General features: G+C 50.7%; 1 protein-coding gene across 1 annotated transcript in view; it reads left to right on the top strand.

The window, feature by feature from the left end:
- Window positions 1-16,304, top strand: part of LOC120407568 (ras-related protein Rab-17-like) — a 218,671-nt gene extending 202,367 nt beyond the window's left edge. Inside the window, exons 4-6 of the mRNA XM_039543264.1 lie at window positions 12,734-12,827; window positions 15,865-16,009; window positions 16,152-16,304. Coding sequence (XP_039399198.1) covers window positions 12,734-12,827; window positions 15,865-15,884 — 114 coding nt within the window. The 3' untranslated portion in view covers window positions 15,885-16,009; window positions 16,152-16,304. The remainder of the gene's footprint in view (window positions 1-12,733; window positions 12,828-15,864; window positions 16,010-16,151) is intronic.
- The last annotated feature ends 7,900 nt before the right edge of the window (window positions 16,305-24,204 follow it).

Genomic DNA, 24,204 nt, shown 5'->3' on the forward strand with positions numbered 1-24,204 from the left:
ACACGAGGATTCACATGGATCATTCTTAAACTAGATGTTTCCATTTTGAAATACTGAGGTGGCCTCAGCCCTCTTTTAGGAAGCTTCTGTCGCTCCTGCCCATGGGGTGGGAGAGGGCGAATGGAAAGAACTTGGAGAACTGCAGAGTGACCTTTGCAAGCGTCTAGCCGCACAGTTTCAGAGTGTTGGGCTGGGTTTTAGGCACGTGGCGCCCATTCAAGGCAGTGGGAGTGGGCACTTTAAATCCACTGCAAACTCTTGAACACTGCTGGGTCCAATCACTGACTTCTCTGCACCAACCCAAGAGGAAAGCAACTCACTCCACTGAAGCCACCAGAATTACACCCAGCATGTATCTGGCCCACTGAGTTAACCCTCCCAGCTCCCAGCCTTGACAACGCTGCTTTCAAATGCAGACAGACACCCTGGTTTCACAACAATGGAGACTTGCGGAAGAGACAGAGTGGGTGTGTGCTGTAACAAAGAGCTGGGGCTGCTTTGCCAGACACTGTGGGCTGGAAATCCTGTCAGGAACAGGCAGCAAGTTTCTTTTCAGGACTTGATTGCTTGGGTAGCGAGGTGGAGCCGGAGCTCTGTAAGCACAACTCGGCAGGATTTCCCTGTCCCACGGGACTGCCTCCTCCTCTCTGTCCAGCCCTTCGGAGAATGTGTTGAGGGAAATAAAGGTGAAGCTCTGAGCTGAGGCCAGGCATTGTTAGTAAAATTGCAGTGTCTTGAGGCTCCATCTTCTTCAGGGTCGATGGGTCATCACAGGCTTCTGCAAGGCACCAAGACACTGAATTGAAAACCTCAGGGCTACAGGATCGAAGACATGAATCTCATTCGCCCCGGGACTCGCACTGTTTGCTTTCCATTTCCCTTCTCCCAAGCTGCGTGCCTCTCCTCCTGCCATCTCCACTCGCCGTGGGCTGCCCTCGCTGCCCCTTCCAGAGCAGGAGATGAAGCCACCAACATGGCTCCCGGGAGGCGTGCCCCTGGAAGATCCAACTGCCTCCTTTCATCATGCCCATGTCATGGTCTCGTGCGTGCTGCTGTCCTAGGCACATGCCTTGAGATCGGCTCTGCACTCAACAGCTCCATTTCTTGCCTAGCAGGCTCCAGTGACTGCACAGTGGCCAGAGGCGGGCAGGCTGAACCACACCACAGAGGAGTGGTTGCTGCTTTCTGGGCACCATTGGTGTCTCATAGGTTTCAGCAGTGGAGTCCCATGGAGGCACCATGCAGGGGAGCTGGGCCGGTTCCCACAGGTTCCCAGAACCGGTTGCTAAAATTAGACCTCCGTGGAGAGCCGGTTGTTAAAGGGCCAGGGGTGGGCAAGATCTGTTGCTCCCAGGAGTCCCAGCTGGGAGGCTGAGGCTCCCCGGCCCTTCCCGCATCCCCCAGCTGCAGCATGGCCAGCCGCCGGCACCAGCTGGGCAGCTGAGCTCGGGAGTCGTCCTGCTGCCGCTTTTTGAGGCAGCAGGTGTGTGTGTGGGAGTCCTGCTGCAAGCTCCAGGGCTGGCTAGGAGGGAGGGGGCAAGTGGGTCCATTGGCCCAGGCCCTGCAGGGCCCCTGGCCCCATGAGGATGTCTCCTCCCAGCCCTACCGCCCCGCCCCCCACCCCCCCACACACAGCTGCAGCATGGCCAGCAGCTGGGCAGCTCAGCTGTGATCCTGAGTCATCCTGCTGCTTTGAGCTGCCAGCAAGGTAAGGGGGGAAGGGGCTGCAAGCTCTAGGGTTGCCGGGGGGAGGCGAGTGGGGCAATTTGCCCCAGGCCCTGCAGGGGCTCCTGGCCCCACGGGTATGTCTCCCCCTGCCCTGGCCCCTCCCCCGTTCCCCCCTCTTAAATCAGAACTTTTTATAGGAAACCAGTTGTTAAGATTTTGGCAGGTCATCACTGGCACCATGTGTATCTCGACCAACATTAGAGGGGTGAAATACAGTTTGCTAAGACTTCTGTGCTAATTTATTGATGTAGCGAAATGCCCAGACCCTATATGGCCAATCAGCAAGAACTCTAAGCAACCCTCCGCTCCTAAAGTGCAGGACAGGACCCCCAGCTGCAGGAATGACCTCTTTGCACACCCCTCCCCCCCACACTCAGTTGGTGCACTGAGCTGAGCCAGACCAGAGACTGAATATAGCCTTGAAAATGTGGCCCATCTTCATAACACCAAGCACTAGAAACTGACTTCAAGAGAACCTATTTGTTAGGGTTGAAAGTTCAGCCACTGATGGTTCCCCACCCCCTACCCCCAGGCCTCCCACCATAGCCAGCCTCACCTGGCCTTTGAGACTCCTGAGAACCACAGGGATAGGGCCAGTGAGGTTTCTTGGTAAGGAACAAGTCCGGCCAGTTCAGGGCTGTGCATCTGGACTGCCCCTTGTGAGCCTAGCGCTGGAAGCTTTGGGACCACCTGTATCAAGTTGGTTCCAAGAGCCCAAGCCAGTGTATTGATGGAAGAGCTCTCTCAGGAGGTCAGGTATTGGGGGGGAAACAGGTTGGAGCGCTATGACCAGTATTTAGGATCGGGACTCTGGAGTTCACAGTGCTGCTACGAGAGGCCACCTGACATTGTGACTGTGGCCACAGCAGCTCAGACTGTTGATGAGTCTATGGATGAGACTTGGTCTACACCTAAGTTAGGTCAGCACGTTGCCCTGTGGTTGGCCACACTCCTGCGTGACATTGCCATGGCAACCTAACCTGCACGGTGGATGCACCTGTGTTGACAGAAGAAGGCTTCCATCGCTGAAGCGCCTGTCTGTCGGGGAAGTGGTGGCCTACACTAAAGGAAACCCCATTTCTGTTGGTGTGGGCTGTGTCTATACCACGGCGTCATACTGGCCAATACAGTGACAGAGCTCTGTTGGTACAGTCCCCTGTACTGTACATGTACCCGTGAGTTAGACTCCCATTAGGATTCTTTTAAGCATGTTGAGCTTGAATGATTGGAGCAGGGGTGCAGGAAGGATCATAGAATATCAGGGTTGGCAGGGATCTCAGGAGCTCAGCTAGTCAACCCCTGCTCAAAGCAGGACCAATTCCCAACTAAATCATACAGCATCATAGAATAGCAGATAGAATCACAGAATATCAGGGTTAAACTGGAGCCACGTCTCCTGCTACGCTGAGTGGGAAATCGAGGCCTTGGGCCTAACTCTTTAGAGTGTGCGCAGCTAATCATCCGAGGGCCTTGGGGCGCACTGTCAATGCCTTTTGAACAGGGTTCTCTCTTCTTTGCAGAATATGGCCCGAGAAGAGCGCAGCAGGTGGGGCGGGGCCGTCCACGAAGCAAGCCTACATCTCAAGGTGGTTCTGCTGGGAGGCGCGGCCGTGGGAAAGTCAAGCACAGCCTTCCGCCATGTGAAAAGGGCGTCAGGAATCCGTGCCCACTGTGGGATGTGAGTGAGTGGCAGCAATGAACTAATCCTTTGGTGCAACACAAAGGGCCTGATCTGCATCTCCCTTGTAGCAGGAGTGTCTCTGCTGAAGTCAGCGGGCGGCGCTAGCGTGACGTTTGGTTTTGCTTAAGCTCTCAGGCCCAGCAGAGCAGCAGCAGGACGTCACTCAGCAGGCAGGGTTAGGGGCTCCAGCTGGCAGCTCTGGCAGCTAGCGGGCGTGACCCAACAGACCCCCAGCGGTACAGCCCGTGGCGCGGGGTTAGTTTGGTTTCTCAGCTCAGGCACAGGACTGACAACGGCGAGATCCGGAAAAGTCTGGTTAAGGCGGCACAAGCTGTGCAGGCTGATGTGCCCATTTTAAAAGCTGGGCCTTGTCTGGCGCTGCTCTTCAGAGCTGGATCTTTAGGCACCAACCTAAGAAGCACGTCTGAAAAAAGTCAGGCCTCAGCATCTCCTGCTCCACCGACACCAGTGGCAAAGGGCCTTTGGAGTTCACTGGCAGGGAGGCTCAGGCCCCAGGCAGGACACATTTCTCTGCTGGGGTAGATTGGAGACAGGAAATCATGAACAGGGGACCAGCAACACAGCTGTGTTCATTGTGGAGTCAGAGTGACAGCTAGCGGTTCATTGCAGGTAGTGCAGCATTTAAATAGGTCACCTCAGCGGAGCGTTTTGGTCTACACCTGCCAGTTCTGAGTAACCCAGAGAGTGTTCACCATTTACTATTCAATGTTATAGATTTTCCCCTCTGCGTTCTCTCCGTGCTCTCCCCCTAGTCCTGGCTCTCCCAGCTGCCCCCACAGAAATACTACCAATCGCACTGTATTATCTCTGGATGGGTGCCAGTCCCAGTCCCAGCGCTCACTGCGACATTGCACCACGTTCTTACTCTCGCTGCACAAACTGACACAGGCGCATCCTGGAATCCCAGGAACTGCGCTTCAGAGTCGATCTAGTGGGTTTGGGTTGGAACCACCCCTTGTATAATTCCTAGGTGTCAGAAAAACAGACGTAACACTCTGTTCTGCCCTGTTTGTGACAGAGGACGTATGACAACGGAGCCTCCAACGGATGACATTTAAAGGGCTATCTTCCCAGACTCCCAGCAGCTCTGCCCATGATATCGCTCCAGTCACTCTAGTCAAAGCAGCCCATCTAGACTCTCCAATGTGATCAGCAAACCTGCCTTTGACATTTTCCTGCTGTTTCAACAGACACCCACTCTCACTAGAACTAGGTGAAATTTCAGCTGAACATTTTTTCTGAAAAAGCTGCAGATCCAGGGACACGACCACATTTTAGGAGTTCATGGTAACAGTGTTCATGTAGCCAGGTTGGTCCCAGAATATTGAAGAGACAAGGTAGGTGTTTTATTGGACCAATTTCTGTTGGTCGAGAGGACTAGGGTGACCAGATGTCTCAATTTTACAGGGACAGTCCCAATATTTGGGGCTTTATCTTATCTAGGTGCCTGTTACCCTCCACCCCCATTCCGATTTTTCACACTTGCTGTCTGGTCACCCTAGAGGGGACAAGCTTTTGAGCTTTACAGAGCTCTTCGGGGTCTGGGTAGGAAGCAGAGGATTTAGCTGTAACACTCCGGTTCCTTCCTCAGACCTGAAGAAGAGCTCTGTGTAGCATGAAAGTGTGTCGCTTCCCCCAACAGAGGTTGGTCGAGATAAGATCTTATCTCACCCACCTTGTGAGTTCATGGTAGTTTCACTGAATTGTTTTTAAAAAAAAATCACAATGTTTCATTTTTTTGGTTTGAAATGACTTTCAAAAATTCCTTTAGTCTTATTTTAAAAAAATTTATTTAGAATGGTCAAAGTTAAAATAAATGTTTCATTTGACCCAGAATAAAATTTCTCTCGACGTAGAGTCAAAATCTTTGAAACATTTCATGTGGTGTTGGACTTGCAATCAATTTTGTTTTGACTTTTCAAATTGCCAACAACAAAACCAAACCACCATTATTCACCCAGTTCTGCTCTGGCTCCCATCATCAGAAGCAAAAACATTCATCTCAGTAGGCAACATTGGTGGAAAACATGGCTTTAGTTTTTATTGGAGATGTCAACCCAAGGTCGGTTAAGTCTCTTTAGGAAGTTTTGCAAGCTTACAGACCCTGGTATGAGCTAGGGAGGCCATTGATGTTCATGGGACTGATCCCCACCTGTTAGATGTTGACTTCAATGGAGGCAAGGCCAATTTACATAAGCAAGGATCTGGCTCGGTGTCTTTACGTCAGAAATAGGCAGAAAGACCCTTTTCTTCCTGTTTTAAAGAAGGGCCCCGACCTTTGCCAGGAGAGTGGGGATGGAGGGCCCAAGGGGTCTCCCACGCTGCCACACACACCAGGCAGTCACAGTGCCTACACCAAGGAGTGTGGTGTCATTCGCCTACATTACTTGCCACTCAGAGAAAGCTTCTGTCCCTCCCAGGGCTCTCTGGAGAGCTTTGGCTCTGTACTGCCTCCTTTACCTCAAGCCCATGTATTTGTCAGACAATCTGGCCCTTAACCGATGGCTTCTGCCTGTCTACTGTGCACAGCCGCACATTTGAGCTGCTATAGCATTTTCAGACCAAGGATCTTCAAACATTTTGCAGACATTTGCTGGCTTTCGCAGCACTCCAGGGAGGTGGATTTTAATTAGACCCATTTTCCATCTGGGCAAGCTGAGACAGAAAGGTTAGGGGCTAGGCTGGGACTTGGCCCACACATTTGCCTGGGGGAGTATGGGAGAGCAAAGGCCTCTGCCCCCCTTTACGCCTCTGGGCCAGGTGTGCAGGAGCAACGTGCACCTCTCACTTCCCTAGAGCAGGAGAGAGGGGGCAGGCATGGCCTTGGTGTCACCCCCGCCCACTGGCCAGCAGAGCCCTGCCAGTTTGGGGGTGGGGCAGGTTTGCTGGCATGGGCTAAGAGCAAGAACAAGCAGTTGTAGCTCAGAAGCATCTGAGCACCTCCCCGGGGCTACTCCTGGGACAGCGCTGCTTCTGTATAATCAGGGCTGTGCTTAGGGGCCCACGCGAGTCTTAAGTGACTTGCCCAAGGTCATGCAAATCAGTGTCGGGGAGACAGCAGTATTTCTGTTACAGCAGCACCCAACAGGGGCCAGGCACTGTACAGCTGGATTAGAACTCAAGACTCCTAATTCCCACCCTGCCATCACATTTCCTCCAGCTAGACAGCTGCAAAACCAAAGCTTGCTAATGCCACTAATATTGATGGATTGAGCAAGAACCATTGTTCTCATTCCTCTTCCCCTCCCCATCTCCCAGCTACACCCTGCTGATGTGCATTGGTGCACTACCGGGCTGTGATTGGGTAAGACCAGTTCACCAGCCTGTTTGTTACATTGCTTTTGGGGGGGGGGTGTTTTAATTCTCTCTCTCTCATCCTCCCTCCCCCTGCAGCCCTTTCCAACCCAATCTCGACACCCATCTTTCACACAGATCACCGAGATGAAGGTTAACATTAATTAAGGTGCATGCTATGGCTTTCTCAAGGAGCTGTCCCATCTCTGCGCTTCCAGGTTCTTTCTTTACCCAGCTGGTATGTTTAGAGACTGCCACGATCAAGCTTGTGATCTGGGACACTGCAGGACAGGAGAAGTACCATGGTGTTTGCCATCTTTATTACAGAGGGGCGAATGCTGCCCTTCTTGTATTTGACATAGCCAGAAAGGTAAGAGCAGCGATGGCTTGTTCTCCTGCCTCTCTCCTCCAGAAGGGTTTGCCTTTATCTTTCTAAAATATCCCAACTGAATCTTGATCATGCAGCCACGCCGCTGGTAGGCTGCAATAGTTCTAGTGTAGGGTCGCTTCCCAATACGTCTCCAGACATTTCAACCAAGACTGCTTTTTCCTGCACACATCACGTAAGGGCTACACATCATGGGCAGGTTTATCCTTCTCTTCTGGTAAAGGTGGGTGAAGACATGCAAGGAACTGGTACAGACATTTCACTGACAGTGGACAATAAATGCTCACGCTTTCCCCCTCAAAGCCAAGATTTCTCTGTCTACCCCTGCCTCCCAGCCCAGTCCAGCTCACCAGCCAAGTAGGTAATGAGGGAGCATCACTAAGTGCTCTTTGTTCCCCTACCCTCATGTAACCCCACACCTGGGTGTGGTGTCCTGTCCCATCTAGTGGCACCGACACCACTTAGAGCAGAGGTAGGCAACCTATGGCAAGGGTGCCGAAGGTGGCACGCAAGCTCATTTTCAGTGGCACTCACACTGCCCGGGTCCTGGCCACCGGTCCGGGGGGCCCTGCATTTTAATTTAATTTTAAATGAAGCTTCTTAAACATTTTAAAAACTTTATTTACTTTACAGACAACAATAGTTTAGTTTATATATTATAGACTTATAGAAAGACTTATAGACTTATAAAAACATTAAAAGGTATGACTGGCACGCGAAACCTTAACTTAGAGTGAATAAATGAAGACTCAGCACAGCACTTCTGAAAGGTTGCCAAGCCCTGACTTAGAGAGAGATAAAATGAGTTACACTAATGTCTGTTTCTGATGGACTGTTCCAGGGGGACATGTCGCATGATCTCCCACTACGTTATGAAGGTTTTTTCCCTTTTACTAGTAATATGCAACACACAGGAACCGCAACACCGAGGGCCATATGTCTGTATTACTGCCATGGTAGTTACAGAAGGAGGAGACCATAGGCTGCTGATGAGTAACATCTCACAGTAACAGAGCTTTATTGAAGAGGTAGACCAAGCTTCTAAGAATCCTTGCCCCATCACAAGAGAGCCCAATCACCTCAGCCCATCACCTGTAGGCTGGGTCTACGACCCACTGGGGATCCATGGTGGTTGGGTCATGTCTGATGGAGGAGAAGTCATCCTTGGCTTTGGGGAAGCAAGTATATTTAGAGCTGGTTCCATGCTGAGTAGTGCTCCTAGCATCACTATCTGTCAAGTGCATTACCCATTTGTTTCTACCATTTTTACCCCTCACCTGCCAATCTCCTTTGGGCCATGTGACAGCCGCTGAGTATCTGTTGGTTTAATGTCGGTGTGTGTGTCTCTCTCTCACCTTTCCAGTCAACTTTTGCGAGAGCAAAGCTATGGTTGAGGAATTAGAAGGAATTTCTTCCCGATGAGCTCGTGATTGTTTTAGTCGGCAATAAGATAGATCTTGCTGCTCAGCGGAATTCACCTTTGAGGTAAGTGCACTGCAGTAAAATCTCAGCACTTGGCAGATTCTCTCTTTCAAAAACACCACGGCAGCGTGTTTCCCAAGTGCTGCACTTCAGGCTTTCACACTGAACAGTTTATAAGTAAATGTTTATGTGAACGCCATTCTCCTAGCAGTGAGCAATATAGCAAGGCCCCACTGGCTGCCAGCGATGTTAGAGGTCATAAATCCCATTTTGCCATCTGCTTCAGCTGCTAACTTTCTTGGATCTTCGAGACTTTTCTGAGCTTTGGTGGGTTTGTTCAGAGGGTTCAGAGTGTGCATCGGTAGGTTTCCATGTCAGACAGAATGTTCCCAGATGTTGCTTCAAAACTTGCCATCGATGAGTCAATGCAGAGAAAAATACATAGATGCTTTGAATTATATTAAAAAATTTCAGCAGCCTCACTAGAAGCTGATGCTGCATCACTGACCACCAAGTTCAATGAATGAGAAATGCATGGGACAAAAGAAGCTCGAGGGTTTCACCCTCGGATCCGTGTCTGCACTCCTCTGTTCTTTCCTCTCACGTTGGCACCATGATCCTAGCCCTGACCTCTCATGTCAGCTATTGCAATTCCTGTATCTTCCAGCTTCTTAAGAAGCACATTTGTCATACCAGCTCCTGGAGTATCATCAATGTCAATAAATTCTAGAAAATGCTCTCTGACCGTCACCATTGCAAGGACATTTTCACTAGGTTCTTCTCTTGTTACAAAATGCACCATTAAAGTCATTTATTGCATATGGCTGATGTTAGGTGTGCAGCCCAGAAGTCAACTGCTGCAAATGGACCATTTTGAGTACCACTACAAATTCTTTTTCCCCTCTCCTGCTGGTAAAGGCTCACCTTAACTGATCACTCTCATTAGAGTGTGTATGGTAACACCCATTGTTTCAGGTTCTCTGTGTATATATAGCTTCCTCTTGTATTTTCCACTGCATGCATCCCATGAAGTGGGCTGTAGCCACAAAGCTTATGCTCAAATCAATTTGTTAGTCTCCAAGGTGCCACAAGTACGCCTGTTCTTTTTAGTAATACCTTGCTGACTTCAAATCTGCCACAATCTTCTGTTTGATTTTTGTTACCAGTAACTATATGATCTCATTTTGAATGGTTTTTCCAAGGTAGTGGTGTATGTACATTTCTTGAGTGGTGACTCTTCTTAGATGCTCCTGGAGTACAGCATCAAACTCAGCCATTAGCGCCACAGTTTTAAGGAAGTTTCCATTGTTTGGCCCAGACAGCTGATCTGAAGTGCTAGGTTTTGGGTGGAAGCATTTTCAGAACATTTTGCCAGTACAGAGACTCTGATGCAATCTTCTCTTGATGCTGATCATCTAGGGTGGCCTTTAACCTTAGTCTCATCTCAAGCTCTTTCCACCTATGCAATGCTCTCTGGTGATTTGCTGCCTTCTCATGGCATGCCAGATTTCTTGCCAGATTTTTCCAGTCCTTTGTTTCTGTAGAACCCAATGTGGCTGGAACATTAGACTGGAAGAGTTTGCAACAAAAACAGTATGCAGCATTCTGGGTTTCTGAGTACATAAGCCGTGGCCTCTCCACTTTGTCACCATTGGGGATTTCACACCAGTAATATGTTGGATGGAAACTTCTATTTTCATTGTCTTTGGGGAACATGAAGTTTCACTTGCTGTGGCCCATGCAGAACAAGGAAGTCCCTCAGGCTACTGCTCAAGTGGGTCCACAGTCCTGGATCATCTAGACTTAAGGAACTAAACTCAGCAGCAGCTGCTTCTTGTGCCTCCACCACACTCTTCTCTGATCTATGCTTTTCTTCAGGAATATGCTTGGTTACATCCATTTGAGATGGGAGATATGGATGCTGCAGTAGCTGCCAGGTCACCTGCACTCTGCCTAACTGGAAGATCAGGCATCTCCTCACCACTCACATCCTCACTGGGGCCGGAAGGCTCACGGTGAACATTTGTGTCTATGTATCTCAGGAGAGCTCCTTCCTGCTTAGATAGAAAAGCTTCCTTTGCTTTCTTTCTTTTTCTGAATGCTGCCCCAGAGGGGCGTTTTCTTCTTTCACTCGTGACTGCTGTTCTGTGCCAACTAGAGTGGCTCTCAACACTCAGTTGAAGGGGACAAATAAGCAGGCTGGTAGCAGGGCCTGAGTGAGGGAGGATATCAGCATCTTAAGGGCCTAACTGGCTCCTATTATGTCAGGTGACTGCCTGTTCTCCTCAAGCGGGTTCAGGGAAGCAGCAGGAAACAGGAAGCTCCCTAAGAAGCTGGTGGGAATCAGTCCAGGCTCCTGGGGGTGCTGGAGGTTACAGAGGCGCCTCCTCCTCTCTCTCCCTGCAGCTCCTGCTGCTTTCTGTTATTCCCTCTCACCTTTTCTCCTGCCTGCCTGTTACGTCTCTTGTGCCCTCCTTCCTCCAGCACAGCACTCCACCAGCTCTGTGCATCTAGAGCAGGGAGAATACATATGCACCAGCACCAGACACATTTTCTACACTCTGGGTCCTAGTGGTGCCCGCCCACAGTCTGGCACCTGAGGCTGCCACCTCAGTTTGCCTCATGGTAAGGCCAGCCCTGGGAATGAATATCTGTGATTTCAGCTACAGAGTTGCTCCAAACATTTCACAGTGACGGTGCAATGTGGTGTTAAATTTCAAATGACATATTCCACATCACCTTTTAAATAAGTATCACTCACCACACTGGTGAGTATGTCATGCCCGACAAGAGTCGCTGACACAGAGTAACAAACCACTAGTGGGCCTCTGTGTCAAACATGGGTAGGTCTTCAGTGCCATTAACCCCCCACCCATCCACACACAAACCCACCCACTTTGCAGTGAGGGTGCAGAATAAACGATTCCAGTGCTGATAGGCCTCCAGTGTCTTCCCACAAATCCCCTGGTGCGCCCAGAAGGAGAGTGCGTGGAGTTCTCCCACAATCCCCTGGGAAGGAATTAGAGTGGTTCAGCGTACTGCAGCAGACAGAACCACGGGCTGTGCCTCCAGAAGCCAGAGCAACACAAGCGAGTCGCAGCACAGTGGGGGACACAATTTGGCAGGGAGTTGCCATGTGGCTGCTGCCAGCCAGGCTAGGTCAACTTGGGTGCCAGTCACCTGAGTTAGCGCTTTGAAGACGTACAAGGGTGAAATACAGCTATAGCCGCAGGCTGTGTGTCAGCTGGACACGTGATCAATAGCACGTGCCCTTGCCTAGCACCATTTGATCATGCAGACAAAGGTTGTTGTGATGCCTCTTCTCCAGGGCTCTGGTGGGAGTTAGGACTGGCTGGAAAACAAGACTTCCATTGTGTGAAACAAGTCACCAGGCAGGCATTGTGTGAGAAACAGAGTCACCAGGCAGAGCAGGGATTCAAACCTGGCTTCCACACACTCCAGTGATTGCGCTACACACAGAGCTGTTAATAAAAATGGGGGGGGGGGGGAGAGAAATGGGTTCTCCCCCCCACAGCCGCCTGCCTGAGAAACATTCTTGGAGAAGAAAAAAACGTGTGTGTGGTAAAACAAAAACGCTTTCTGCTTGCCACACCAGCATTTCCAATAGAAACACGTTGGCAAAGAATCCTGACCAGCTCTAGCGGAGATAGGAGTAGGGTGAGAAGGGGGGGGAGGCTGTGCGCGCGCCTGGCCTTCTCTGCCAACTTCCTGGCTTGTGGGCTTTAAATCTCAGCCCAGGAGAGCCTGTTAGTGCATCTATGGTTGCAGTTGTGCTCCTGCTTTGACCCTGTGGTATTAATGTGTTGACACCTTTCTTCTCACCCCCCCACACACTTTGGACAAGATCTCGCTCTGAATATGTCCAGTCCAGTCAGGAGAACCGCAACTTGCCCTGCTACACTAGTGTTTGTGTCCATTCCGAGATTGCTTCTCCAGGTTGGCACCCTGCAACCCTGTCCACACTGGGCAGGGCCCTGTAATGCCTGAGGTGTCTGATCATACAGGGAGGAGCTGTGCCTCCCTGCCAGGCCTAAGGACAAGAGCCAATACCTTGTAAATGGAGCCCTTATTTCCACCACTTTCCAGGACATTTCCCAAGCTGGATGTGATTACCGTGCAGAACACACCTACGTCTACTTTGAAATAACCCTGTTTTTGTACCTTCCCCGCCCAACTAGGAGGCGGAGGAGTTTGCAAAGAGTGAAAGCTTAATCTACATGGAAACGTCGGCAAAATCCAACCACCAAGTGACTGAGGTGCTTATGGCCATAGGTAAGTTCCAATTGAGAAGCCGCTGGACAGGTAACAGCACTAGAGAGGTCTGTGCCAGCTCTCTGCCTTGTGAGCGATAGCACTGCACCGCTTGTCTGCTCCCAGTTGCTCAGGGGCAATTAGGGTTGAGTCACTTGACCTGAAGAGGTCCAGGAACTGGAAAGTCTTTACTGTGACTGCAGCAGTGCCTTGCCTGTAGGCCTAGACAAGAGGTGACTGGTACACTCTGGCCTGCAGGGGCGGCTCTACAAATCACGCTGCCCCAAGCAGCGCGGAGCGCTGCGCCGCCCTTCCCCGGTCCCGCGGCGGGTCCCCTCTTCCCGCGGCTCCGGTTGAGCTCCTGCCGGCATGCCTGCGGCAGGTCCACGGACCGGGACCAGCGGACCTGCTGCAGTCATGCCTGCGGGAGCTCAGCCGAGCCGGGAAGACGGACCGCGCCGCAGTCATGCCTGCGGCAGGTCCGTTCGGGCTCCGTGGACCTGCCGGCACACGACTGCGGAGCTCAACCGAGCCAAATGCCGCCCCGCCAGCGCTGCCTGCTTGGAGCGCTGGGGTCGAGAGCCGCCCCTGCTGGCCTGTCAAGCCTCACAGCTGCCAAGAGCGAGCGAGACAGATCCAGAGCAGTGGCTTCCCCATTGCAAACACAGACAGGCTGCCCCCTGCTGCCCCCCCCAACTTCTGAGACAAGCAAACTTCTGGAGTGGTTCTGCCTTTGCCGCCGGGGTGAGGGTGGAACCTGCTGAGCGCTGAATGGGGAGGAGGTTCACCCACCCTTTGGAACACCAGCCACTGGCCCTAGCAATGGGGAAGTGGGAATTTCTCCCCACTCTCCAGATTCCTCACTGTCACTCCTAGAGGAGCTCTTCTCTCTGAGACCCATTCCCCTTGGCCCCAGTTATGATCCCCAGACAAACCAAGCCATGTTTCCTTCATCCCTCAGGCCAGAGATCAGAGGCCTCACCCAGGCTGCAAAACAAGATCCCTGCATCCTTCTTCCTTAGGGGGTAGAATAAAGCCCTCGAACCGGCTAGGACAGTGGCTCTCAACCTTTCCAGATTACTGTCCCCCTTTCAGGAGCCTGATTTGTCTTGCGTACCCCAAGTTTCACCTCGCTTAAAAACTACTTGCTTGCAAAATCAAATATACAGCTGTGTCGCAGCACACAACTACTAAAAATTGCTTACTTTCTCTTTTACCATCATTAATTAGAATATAAATATTGTACTTACATTTCAGTGTATAGTGCACAGAGCAGCATAAACAAGTCATTGTCTGTATAAAATTGGAGTTTGTACTGACTTAGCTACTGCTTTTTAATGTGGCCTGTTGGAAACCTAGGCAAATATCTAGATGAGCTGATGTTCCCCCTGGAAGCCCTCTGCATATCGCTGGTTGAGAACCACGGGGCTAGGCAACAGAGCCAGAGGCTCAGCTAGACTGAGTCAGTCTCGCTCCACTGGACTGGCCCAGAGAGTCTTTGAGGTTTCTTCTTTCTTCAGAGAACAGACACATCCAGCCCCCTCCCAAGAACCAGTTATGCCCAGAGACAATCCCGAGTGGTCAGTCCTCCCTTCACCTGACGCCGACTACTGCCAAGCCCCCAACGGCGCTGGGTTCATGGGAGGCTAACCAGAACCAGCAGTTTGCAGACACTTCTGGCGCGAGCCACATGCAGGCCCACATGCAGGTGGAACCTGGGGCTCTGTCCTACCCATCCCACTTCGCCTCCTGGGCCTCCGATGACAGTAGCTACCCACAGGACGTTAGCCAGCTGACCCTGTATTGCCATATGGGGATTCAAACGTGGGGTATGCCTCCCGCTTGACCCTGCACAAATGGCAAACCGCTGCCATTACCTTGGCAGTCCGTGAGATGGCACTAGAGTCTTCTCATGTTTGTTCCTATTAATGAAACCGCTTGGCGAAAGCTCTAGAATAATAGGACACAACTGCAGCAACAGATTCCACCTACAGCATATCGTGAACCAATAATAAGCATTTACTACCCCATAGATATTCTTGGTCCTTAAGAATGCTAGCAGTTTGAGAGTGACAATTTGAGAGTGACAATTCATGAGACACCTAGCACCCATCTTATGCCAGTTTCAAGTTAGGGTCTCCTACTTCTACTTCCTTTTTAAAAGAATTTCACTAAAGCTTATAGAGATGTGATTTGCACATCAACACCACCATTCTATCTGATAATGGGATTTCCTACAGACAACTTGGTGCAATACAACATTTGCTGTCCTGAGATGTTTTTAGGGGGATGTCCATGATGCAGGTGCGGTGGAATCTGTAGATGTTCTAGGGTGGGGAATGAAGAAGTGTATGGGAGAGTCCTGAGGGAGGGATCATTTTCCAGAAAGAACAAAGGAGCATGAGGAAAATTGTGGATGGAAGTTTGTTAGATAGTAAGTGCAGGAGTCCTAGGCCAAGGACCATATGGGTCTCAAGGTAAAAAAATAGGAAGTTAATAAAGTTAAAATGTAAACTTAATTTAAATCAACATTATAAATAAGAACATACCGGGTCAGACCAAAGGTCCATCTAGTCCAGTATCCAGTCTTCTGACAGTGGCCACTGCCAGGTGTCCCAAAGGGAATGAACAGAACAGGTAATCATCAAGTGATCCATCCCCTGTTGCTCATATTTAGATATTTTAAATCTTAATAAATTTAGAGGGGCAGATCCCCAGGCCTAGCCCAATAGCACATGAGGGATGGAGAAAGTGGCTCCTAAGGTTCCTTTTCCTCTCTCTCTTGCTTGTTGTGGGTCAGTCCTTGGCATAAATTGAAAGAGCCCTGGGGCTGCTTTAAGTTTCACCACCAGGAACCATTCTGCTGGTTGGGGATTGGGCCACACCCCAGCCCACTGCTGATGGGAGGGGGACACAGCAGGGGACCCCGTAGCTGCTCCATTAGCGGATGGAAAGTTGCTCCAACAAAGTCAGAGCAGGCTCCGAGTATGTAGCACAAAATGTTACAATAACTCAGCAGAGAAGGACTGAGAATTTCTTATTCTCAGTTTCTTCACAGCTCCCGAGTTATTGAAATAGGAACAACAGAAGGAACCAGCCCCTCAGCCTCAGCCCTGGAAGAAGTCACGCGTGGACCTGCGAGAGCCAAGCAATCACACTAAGAAGTGTTGCATGAACTAAAGGAAATGGCAGACTGACCTAAGGTTAGCATCAAGTGTGTTTTTATTGGGGGGGGAAAGGGGGGAAGGGAGGCTGGCCCTATGTATTGTGTGCAGGCAGCATGGTTCTAGGGGGCAGCTGGTGTGTCAGACCGTGATTATTGCTTTTATTTTTCATTATTGTCAGTGTTCGATTGAAGAACTGTACGAGAGGAGATATTGCCCAATGCAAGGAACCTGAAAAGCGCTGCAAGTCTCCTCTCGCTTGTGTTTGCTCAGTGTTATCATTATACAAGAATACAGTGCAAAGTAGCTTCACAAATAAAAACAGCAAAAAGGAGGAGTAATCTCTCTCTCTCTCCCCCCACCCCCCTTCACCTTTGCAAATTCTATAAAACTTTTACAGAGGCTGTTAACATTAAGGTCACCAAATCATTAAATGCAAGACATGGAATAGCCAGAACATGCAGCTCGAGTTTAATATTGCCTTAAGAACTCATGATTTTGTCATGAGTCTTGTGATTTTTGGGGCGTTTCTTAAAGCTTCAGCTGCTGGAGTCAAATGATCACTTGGGAATCTTTAAACAAACAACAAATCCAAAACTAACATTTTCTGGCCCTCCTGGTTGTGGAAAAAACTGAGAACATGAAACAAGCACACCCTGAAGGTCCAGAAACCAGATTGTAAATAAGGAGACTCTGAACATTATTTAAAAGTCTCATGAATTTCTGGGAGGAGATGGGGGCTGATTTCTCAATTGAGTACCTGGGATTGGCAATACTTCAATAGTATAGATTTATAGAAATAAACCAGGGCCTGATTCTGCTCAAACTTACACACTTGCAACACTAAAGCGAACGGCGTTAACTTACATTGGTGTAAATAAGAGAATCAGACCTTCTCACTTAGGCCACGTCCACACTAGAAACTCCAGCTGGCACAGTGGTGCTGCATCTACACAAAAAGGGTTTGCCAGGATGCTACCCAAGCCCAGCAAACTTTTTCTGTTGCAGACTACGCAAAAAAATCAAATTTTGTCTTGCGCTTGTCAAGTAACCAGTTTACTAACATATCTAACCTTGTTAATTTCAGCACACTTAGTTGTGAACTGATCACCGATGCCTCAATGCTAAGGGCATGTCAAGATTCAAAGATCATCTACTTGTGAATTCAGCAAAGAGTCCTGTGGCTCCTTATAGACTAACAGACGTATTGGAGCATGAGCTCTCATGGGCTAAGCATGCTTCTCTCTTCCCCTCCTGCTTGGGTGGCACATTAGCCCCCCTTGCAGTTGGTTTTGTTGTAAAGACACATTTAGAGGCATGGGGCAGTTCACACCTCTCAGGGTGGTTGTTTCTGGCCATCTGCTGGCTCAAGCCAGGTCTACACTACAGCCTTCTGCCAGCATGGCTGGATCGGGGGGGTGACCCCCGTGTAACACACCTGTGCCTGCAGTAAGCCTGGAGTGCCGATACACAGCAGAACTGCACTGTTACTGGGACAGCTTGTTTCCCCTGCGGCGGCGGGGAGAGTCTGGAATAATCCATGGGGGCAAAGCCTTTCAAGGGAGGGCCAGACCCCAGGCAGACATCGCCACGTTGGTTAGTCTCAGGTCACATTTTCCATCCACTGCCCTGCAGCCAGGAGGGTCAGAAGTGGGATCCCAGGCACTGAAGCCTTAGGCCTGGGTCTATAGTTTGTCTATGCACTGATCTGGCTCTGGGAAGTGAATCAGCCCTGCCTCCAGCATAGACCTGTCAGGCACAATCCATCACCCACATCCCAGGCAGCTCAAAACCAAAAGGGAATGGAGAGGCTTATCTGAAAGGGTCTTCAGGAGACAGGCCACCCTCCAGCAGGAGCAGATCACTGGCTGGGCTCTGGGTCACACAGAGAATCTAGGGGTTTGTCTAAGACGCTTTCCTCTTAGGAACTCCTAGGCTGCTGCCTCTTCCTGCTTAAATACCTGCCCTGCTAAGCCCAGCTGGAAGCTGGCTGCCTCTAATTGGCAGGCTGAACGGGGCCTCTGGGGCCAGGCTCCCTTTGCAGAACATTAACCCTTTTCCTCTCTGATTGAGCGTGGGACACATTCACCCCAGCGCTGACACACTCCAGAAGCCTTCTCAGCCCCTGGGCTGTCGTTCCATTTGCTTCCTGCCCAGCAGCCTCACTGTGCGCAAGGCTTGTGTCACTTTTGGAGGTGGAGAATTTCCCCCACCCGCTTCAGTGGAGTGACTCCTGAGTTACCCTGGGGGGGAGAAAGGAGAATCCGGGCCCCTAATTATGTAGCAGTTGCTGCTTTCCCCAGCAGCGGCTGTTCATGCTGCAGGAGCTCAGGGCTGGACTTTCTCCCTAAGGCCAGTGGGCAGCTCTCAGCACCCAAGTTGCTCCCCCAGAGGACAGAGCAGCCTCCTGCCTCCTTCTGTGCTGCCTGCCCAGCAGCCCCCTTCCTCACCCGCTCCAGCCCTCTCTGCCCCGGAGCCGCCTGAGAGTGCAGCCAGGGGAAGCGCTGCCCGGCTGGCGGGGCAGCTCGTGTTCCTTCCCGCCCGGGGAACGTTCTGTGCCTGCTGAGAGCCCCTTCCCCCACTCGCCAGGGGTCCCGCACGCTGTCTCCTGCCACAGCCCCAAGCCAGGCTCTGCAAAGGGCTGCCTGCCGCCTGCTGGTGCCTGCTGCGCGGGGCCGCCACTTCAGGGCTGGGTAACAGGCTGCCACTACCCCCCCGCCCGCAGTAACCAGGCTGTTAGTGTCCGGTCACTACGTTTGACCGAACACGCCAGGTTCCCTTTTCAGCTGGACTTTCTGGTCAGAAACTGCACACCTGGCAACCCTCATTTCTGATTCTGTGCTAGCAGCTGCGTATTGCTCCCACTGCCAAACGTGGTGCGTGACTCGTATCCCCCTTTTCCAGAGGCGCTTGCAGCCCCACTGAAGCCAATGGCGCTAGGCCGAGTTTCACCCGCAGCGGATCTGGCCTACTCCGCAGTGTTTCTCAAGTACCGTAGCACAGCCTGGCACTCCGGGCTGGCTGCCGGTGGGCCGCGGACGGCAGGATAGCAGCAGGGAGCTCAGCCCAGCCAGCTCAGTGCGGGGCAGCAGGCATGCAGTGTTTAAAAGGAGAGCAGGGACATTGGACATGGCAGTTTGGTGGAAGGGGGAAGTCAGGCCTACGTGGATTCAGCAGTGGGTGACCAGATGTCCCGATTTTATCGGGACAGTCCCGATATTTGGGGCTTTTTCTTATATAGGCTCCTATTACCCCCATCCCCGTCCCGATTGTTCACACTTGCTGTCTGGTCACCCTAATTCAGCATCTTCTAGACTTTTAAGCCAGAAGGGACCATTAGATCATCTGGTCTGACCTGACTAATAGGCAAATCTCATGCAGAGCGGCAGGGGTGGCCCGCAGTGAGTGACTAACAGAGCTGGGAATTAGAGACGCCAGCTCAGGCCTCAGCAGAGCAATAAGTGTTTGTTGTCCTAGGAGGTGGGTGGAACTGCACAGATGCACAATGGCAGGATGGCTGCCATCTGGACTGTGCAGAGCCAGTTGTGTGGGGCCTGCTGAAATGGTCATCTTGATTCGCCAGCGTATTACTCCTGCTGGCATGACACATTGGTCAGGGGAGTAGGGCCAGTTATATTCCTCCTGCTTTCAGATGGATTCAGAATCCAGACTAAAACGCTGGCTCCTCTGCCCGGTGATCACGTCAAAAGACTTTATTGTGTGGAAGAGAAATTGTTCAGGAAAAGGGACGCAATCTCAGGGGAAAGTGACGCCACTCGGTTCTAAAGATCCTAGTGCCCAGGAGAGTTGAGACAAGTCTGATTCGTTTGAAGTCGCAGCAGACACGTGCCGGGCTCAGTTTCTCAATTTTTTTATTATTTTTTTGGTTTGTATAAAAGAGCCCATGTTCTAGGAAGATAATTAACATGGGAATTTGTATTTCTTTCCCCCAGCAGTTTTCTGGCACAAATCATGTTAGATTTAAGAGCAAAAGCCAGAGATGGGGACAAATGGGGAACAGGGGAGAGAAAAAGAAAAAACAGACAAGAGGGAAATTGTCTCCAAAAATACTGGAGTTATCAACTGCTCTTTGGTTTCTATCATTTATAGCCACAAAGATACTGTAGATTGAAATGAGACCAAACATTTTCATGTGCCTAGAAGAGAGTCTGGGATGTGGAAGGGAGAGAGGAGAAGGGTCTTTTCTTATCATCATTCAAATTCATTCTTTGTCTTGGCCATTTCATTCATCTTGAAGGGATTCACTGCTTTCTTCTAGAGGGAAGCAAGCTTGCCTGTGTCCATAGCCCGACTTCCGGGAGCTCTCCACGACAGCTCTCCTCTGGCCAAACCATCCCACGGGTCTGATCCCATGCCCCGTGTACCAGGAAGGGTCGATATCAGGGTCTAGAAGGCAAAGGCCAGGAAGTCTTTAGAACGTGAGGCTGAGGACTAATTCTCCTGAGCATGTGTCACAGCCACCTGCTTGGGATGGAGAAGGAGGGACTTCCCGAGCTAAAACCATGGACTGGTCCAGCTGGAGTTAAAGCTCCCAAGCTCTAGGCTGTGATCGCTCATATCCTCTGTGGCTCAGGCTCAGGCCCCAACCTGTAACATACACTTGCCAGTGGTTGCACCTGCCTTGTCATTGCCGGTGGTGAGCAGGTGGCGTGGCCTTCGCTTATTTTAAAATGACAATGTCTTTTGCACAGTAATGAAGGAGGGAAGGGGGTAGCCATACAGAGGACTGGGTGACTCAGGGCACTGGGAATGGGGTGCAACCCTCTTCCCCTGTCTAGTTCCCGTTGTGCCGGCCCTATGGAGAAGCACAGGACTCGATTCTCCAGGGACTGCCGTCCAGCCCCTTTCACAACCACCGCTAAAAACCAACAGCAGGCACCCTGAGCCACGCAGCGCAAACAGGGCCCTGCTGGGGTGACGGGAACCAAGGGCCACATTCTTGGCTTGGAGCAGATCCTTTGAAATCAGTGGGGCTCTGCTGATTCACAGCCGCTGAGGATCTGGCCCATGTGCTTAGTTCTCTGGCTCTGCAGTGACTCACTTGCTGACATGCGACCTGTGCGTCCTCGCGGCAGTTAGAACATGGGCTTTGTGCTATGAGCACGGGGGGCCCTGTCATCCTGAGACTGCCGACAGCCCGGTGTGTGTATAGGCTGCCCCACCACCAGAGCACCAGGCAACTCCATTGCCCAAGCTAATTCAGGTGGGCTGGGGAGTCAGGAGAGCTGGGTTCTAACCCTGCCTGTCACCTCGAGAAAGTCACCGCCCCTGTGTCTGGTGTGTTTATATTGCAAACTCATTCAGGAAGGGCTGTTACTGCCAGGGGTGTGCCTGGAACTTAGCACAGAGCGGCCTGATCGCGTCGGGTGCCACCGGGTGCTGCCGTGACACACGTTGTAGGAAGAGATTTGCTGGACAGGCTGATTAAAAACTGCAAGTTTTTGAGTTCTGCTGTCTGGAAAGTTCCTCTAGACTTTTCCTGGCTCATGGAATCTGCAACGCGGCTGGGCCAGGAAACTCCGTCTGTCGGCCCTTTGTAGGCCTTGCTGGGGAGAACAGCCTTCGGGGTGGGTGGGAGGAAGGGGGTGAAAAGATGTAAGGAATTGTTTTAGAGTGTCTGAAGTCTCTCTAAAGGATCGTTTTGAAGTCCAGCTCCTGGACTGAGCCAGAGCGGAGTGGCTGGGTGAGGGGGAGGATGGATTGGGTTGCAGAAGATGAGAGGGAAAATGCAGAGGCAGGAGGGGGAAGCTATGCGGAGCAAGAGGTGGTTTCTGGACAGACAAGATCAAAGCCTAGATAATGAAAGGACAGAAAGCTCAGCCATCTCACGCTGCAGCCGTCTAGCCTTGCAGCAACCCGCAATGTTGCACGTTCACCAGCAGAGGGCGCTGCTACACAGGCCCGAGCCATGTCATCAAAGATTGTACTGGTTTCAAAGTGGTAGCCGTGTTAGTCTGTATCAGCAAAAAGAACGAGGAGTACTTATAGACTCATAGGGCTTGGCTACACTTACAAATTTGCAGCGCTGCAGCAGGGTGTGAAAACACACCCTCTGCAGCGCTGCAAATTGCGGCGCTACAAAGCGCCAGTGTAATCAAAGCCCCAGCGCTGGGAGCCGCGCTCCCAGCGCTGTCCGTTATTCCCCACAGGGAGCTGGAGTACGGACAGCGCTGGGAGAGTTTTCTCCCAGCGCTGGCGCTTTGACTACACTTAGCGCTTCAAAGCGCTGCCGCGGCCAGCGCTGCCGCGGCAGCGCTTTGAAGTTTAAGTGTAGCCATAGCCATAGACTTTAAGGTCAGAAGGGACCATTATGATTATCTAGTCTGACCTCCTGCATAATGCAGGCCACAGAATCTCACTTCTATAACAAACCCCTAACAATACTTGTGGCACCTTAGGGCTGGTCTACACTGGGGGGGAGAATCAATTTAAGATACGCAACTTCAGCTACATGAATAGCGTAGCTGAAGTCGAAGTATTTTAGATCAATTTACCTCTCGTCCTCGCGGCACGGGATCGATGTCCGCAGCTCCCCCTGTCAATTCCGCTACTGCCGTTCGCGCTGGTGGAGTTCCGGAGTCGACAGGAGCGCTTTCGGGGATCGATATATCGCGTCTAGATGAGACGTGATATATTGATCCCCGAGAAATCGATCGCTACCCGCCAGATGTACCCTTAGAGACGAACAAATTTATTTGAGAATAAGCTTGTGTGTACTGTAATTGCAATACATCAGCACAAGGTGGCAGGGTTAAGGTTTGTGGGAAGTGTTGGCATAGAAAATGTGCCACATTAATGTTACTTTAATGTAGGGCCACATCTTCATCTAATAGAACTTGACATCACTGTACAGTGACTTTAACGGAGTTAGGCTGATTTGTACCAGATAAGAATCTGGCCTGGTGTGTGTGTATGTTTGTTTATACAACACTACACTTTATCTATTATGTTATCTTTTACCAGGTTCATCCACAGTTGTAGCTGATCTGGTTGGCACTAACTATTGCTAATTGTTTTAGAGGCTAATCCAGTTCCATTGAGTCATAGCAGTCTTTCCATTAGTTTGACTTGGGACTGGATCCAGCCCCAGGCCCTTATTCCGAAGACCCATAAGCACATGCCTAACATTAAGCATGTGATGTGTTTAAAGTTAGGCATGTGCTGAAGTATCTTGCTGAATTAGGGCTATAAGAAATGAGTTAGAAGGAGATTACCAAGCTTTTTCGGTTCAGTGCATGGTACTAGAACCATTCCAAACTGCTGGTTCACCTTTGCTGACACCACATATATGCACCTTCTCATCCACGCATATGATAGTTTTTGAAATCCAAACTGGACTCTCCGGCCCCACATCTTCCATTCCAGAGATTAGTGCTGAGCTAATTAATCTTCCTCTGTCTTTGCTCTTTCCCACTCCACGGACCTGTGTCCCTGGCTGCGAGTCTTTCGCCCCTTTCACGGTCATTGTGCCAAGGAACAAAGAATAAATGATGATGCTTGTTCAAAGCTCTGCCCGGCTGTAATGTGGCAAAAGGGTTTCATGTTGGGTTGGGGGATTGTGGATGTTCCATTTGATCAGAACAAACAGGGATATTTCACAATTTGCTCTCTTGGGAGCAGCAGTGGCACCTCATTTTAAAAAAGTGGTGAGATGTCAGTGGATAATGAATTCCTAGGCAGCGTGGCACTGTAGCAACTGCATACAACTGTCTGCTTGTGTCACTGCATGGAGAGTGACATACAATATGGAATGAGGAATGGGAGTGAGATACTTTGGGCATGATCCCCAGCTGGTGTATCAGGGCATATTTCCTTTGAAGGCACTGGAGCCAGGTTGATTTACATCATCCAAGGAGCTGCTCTTTCTGATTAGTGTCTGATGATTTTCTCTCCCTCATAATTTTTTTGTCTCAAGACTAACAAAATTACTGATGCTGCTAAATTAGGGTTTTTATTGGCAGCTGCCTGGTGTTGAGTTTCATCTCCCTGTCTTGACTAGTGCTCTGTCTTTCTGTTGTTCAGGATGTGTCCACGATTTTGTTCCAACCTCTGGGATGGGATGTAGAGACTCTTTACTGCCCCACCCTGACTAAGGGCTGGGCGTATTAACTGTTTGTTTGTGGTCAGCCCTGAGTACTGGCCCGAGCCCCAGACTCTTTATGGCCCTGCCCTGACTAAGGCTCCAGCTTACTAACTGTTTGCTTGTCGCTTGG

This window comes from Mauremys reevesii, linkage group 6 (assembly GCF_016161935.1).
Source record: "Mauremys reevesii isolate NIE-2019 linkage group 6, ASM1616193v1, whole genome shotgun sequence".
Lineage (NCBI taxonomy): Eukaryota > Metazoa > Chordata > Testudines > Geoemydidae > Mauremys > Mauremys reevesii.